Source organism: Etheostoma spectabile, chromosome 8 (genome assembly GCF_008692095.1).
Source record: "Etheostoma spectabile isolate EspeVRDwgs_2016 chromosome 8, UIUC_Espe_1.0, whole genome shotgun sequence".
In the NCBI taxonomy this organism is placed as follows: domain Eukaryota; kingdom Metazoa; phylum Chordata; class Actinopteri; order Perciformes; family Percidae; genus Etheostoma; species Etheostoma spectabile.
Window position 1 is genome coordinate 1659524 of NC_045740.1, and position 2553 is coordinate 1662076.

Here is a 2553-nt window from a genome sequence, read left to right on the forward strand (position 1 = left end):
GTGTGTGTGTGTGTGTGTGTGTGTGTGTGTGTATACTCTCAGAGGAGTTTGGCTACGAGAATATAATCTGTAAACTTCTCTCTTTCACACTGTGCAAACTGCATTGTTTTGAGGAGAGGGAGGAGATGTGGGAGAAGAATGCAGCAGGTTAAATTTGTCAGCGCAGCAGTTGAAGGGGAGGTGACACAATAGAAAAGGAGAAGGGGGAAGGGTGTAGCTTAGCTAGTTTAGCCTAGCTCTGAAGAAGGATGGGGTCTTCTAGCTCATGGAAGCCAGGCACCGAGCTGCTCTGGCTCTCCCCAGAATCTGAATCATAGGGCGTGTCAGGTAGCTCTGTGAAGCCCCAAGCCATCTGGTCATCCTCAAAGTCGGAGCGCACCTGCACGGGCACGTCGGCACACTCTTCCTCCTCATTGGAGTGAAAGTCCTGAGGGATGTAGAGCATCTCTGGGTAGTTGCGTGACACCAGGTCGCTGGTGGTGGCCAGACACACCTTGCGGAAGGCGATGAGATGCATGTGGGAATACTTGATGTATTTGTAGCGCTTGAAACCCAGGGACTCCACCGCGACGCGCCAGCTGCGCATCATCAGGGCATGGCGGTTCTGGTGGGAGGAGTCGGGAGTGATGATGAGCAGCAGGCCATGCAGCTCCAGCAGCTCATGGGCCTTCTTACAGCAGATCCAGCGCTGGTAAGGTGAGGGGAAGTAGGACAAGAGCAGTGAAAAGACCACCACGTGGAAAAGCTGGGCAGGCAGTGTGTCGATGGGGTTGTGGAGCTGGCGGAGAAAGGCCTCTACAGCGTCACTGGCCAGCTGAAGAGGCTGCTGGAGCTGAAGGTTGAGGAAGTCACACTTGTACACACTCTGGAGGTGAGGAAACAGGCAGAAATTCAGCACTTTCAAATGATTCTAATGCGATCTTTTGTTATTTCTATATAAACTTGTCATAGTCATTTCACTTATGTTGTACTCTACTAGCAGCTGCAGAAAGCAAGCTGCTTTTGGTTCTGCTTTCTGGAGACTTTGTTCCCACATACTGTCTAACCACAACACTGCAATACCCCTGCATGAGTAATTTCTGGTGATGCTTTTGCTAATGCCAGCACTGAATCACCAGACAGGAAAATGTCATGTCAACAAGGATTTAAAACAAAATTTAAAAAATTAATAAGCATGCATACCTCAACTGCAGGCACTATGTCAATACCAACTGTAAGGAATTCATCAAACTTCAAGAAAGGGTTGAAGCAGCTTCCCACGTCAAGAAGGCGCATTTTCCCCAGCTGAGAGATAGAACTACAACACAAATGTAGAACGATCGTCAAAGTCAAACCCAACATGTGCGTCCAACAGTGCCTCTTTGTTTTGTAACAACCAAATCATTACATTTAAATCAACAAATGATCCAACACGTCACATGCCAAGTGCCCATTAAATCTTTCCGATTGAACTTTCCGACTGTTCCAGAAATATATTATTAAATATAATTATGTAAGCACAGTGTGTTAATAAAATAAATGATGGATGCTTTTGATGAGGAGCAAGGTCCACACAAAACTTACAAATATGAGTGAAGATGCTTTCTATAAGAAACAAGAGAAAAACAAACCTAACTAAACCTTTTTTAATCTTTAGGTAACTGTAATTATTTTCCGAGGTAATGGGTGAGAGTGTAGTTGCACTAGCAGTGTGCTTACCTGGGGATGGTGCTGTATGGTTGGGCACTTACAGATGCTGCAGCCAGACCCATGGCAAGCATCGCACTTTTCTCATCCTTTTCTAACATTCTTTTTATCCCGCCATCCAAAAAATATTCTTGACAGACACTGAAAGTAAAATCGAGACACTACTCAAATTTTACTGTGAAAGTGACAGCGAAATGCCATAAAAGCAAATCCTACAGGTTTAGAGGAGTCAGACTACACAGTCATGAGGTCTAAAACTGCAGCTGAAAGACATTTGAAGTCAGCTGTACCTGCGACACCATTCAATGCGTCCCTCTCCTTCGCAGTTTTTGGTCCAGTGGTTGTCGGCAAGATTTTTCATGGCGAGGGCGTACTCACTCAGCGTCTGCTCATCTTCACAGTGCTCACGCCAGATCTTGTCAAAGTCGCCCACTAAAGAAAAAGATGTTAAATCAGGACAGAACTGACAAATAAAAATCAACACAAAAAGTCAATTACACACCTCACAACTTCAAAGTCAGCTTAAACTACTGGTATCATCATGCTGAAGTCTTTTTTTTTGCTTTGTTTTAGTCTGACACATCCATCCACAAGTAGTAGCAAACATTCACAACCTACTTGCCAACTTTGGTAATCCCCTTTAACACCAAACCATGCCAGTACGTCTTTTGGAAAAAACCTGCTAAAAAAGCTCAGGCCACATTTACTGCTACGTTGCCTACATGTTTACTTGTCTCTGCCTAGCACAGCAGTGGAACTGTTTCTCTAGAAATCATCCTCAAATAGCCATTTCAAAGTTATAATAAAGTCCACAACAATTCCCTCCAGGGCATCTTCGCAGTTTACAGCCTGGAGCAAAGGCAAACA

General features: G+C 44.7%; 1 protein-coding gene and 1 long non-coding RNA gene across 2 annotated transcripts in view; one reads left to right on the plus strand and one right to left on the minus strand.

Annotated features, from left to right (window-relative positions):
- LOC116693329 (uncharacterized) overlaps positions 1–2553 on the plus strand; it is a 16787-nt gene that overhangs the window by 11387 nt on the left and 2847 nt on the right. Inside the window, exon 2 of the long non-coding RNA XR_004332900.1 lies at positions 839–847. This is a non-coding gene — a long non-coding RNA (uncharacterized LOC116693329). The remainder of the gene's footprint in view (positions 1–838; positions 848–2553) is intronic.
- The window catches only part of samtor (S-adenosylmethionine sensor upstream of mTORC1), a 6088-nt gene continuing 3541 nt past the window's right edge, over positions 7–2553 (minus strand). Inside the window, exons 2-5 of the mRNA XM_032522224.1 lie at positions 1977–2118; positions 1699–1827; positions 1183–1297; positions 7–865 (exon numbers count right to left, since the gene is read on the minus strand). Coding sequence (XP_032378115.1) covers positions 233–865; positions 1183–1297; positions 1699–1827; positions 1977–2118 — 1019 coding nt within the window. The 3' untranslated portion in view covers positions 7–232. The remainder of the gene's footprint in view (positions 866–1182; positions 1298–1698; positions 1828–1976; positions 2119–2553) is intronic.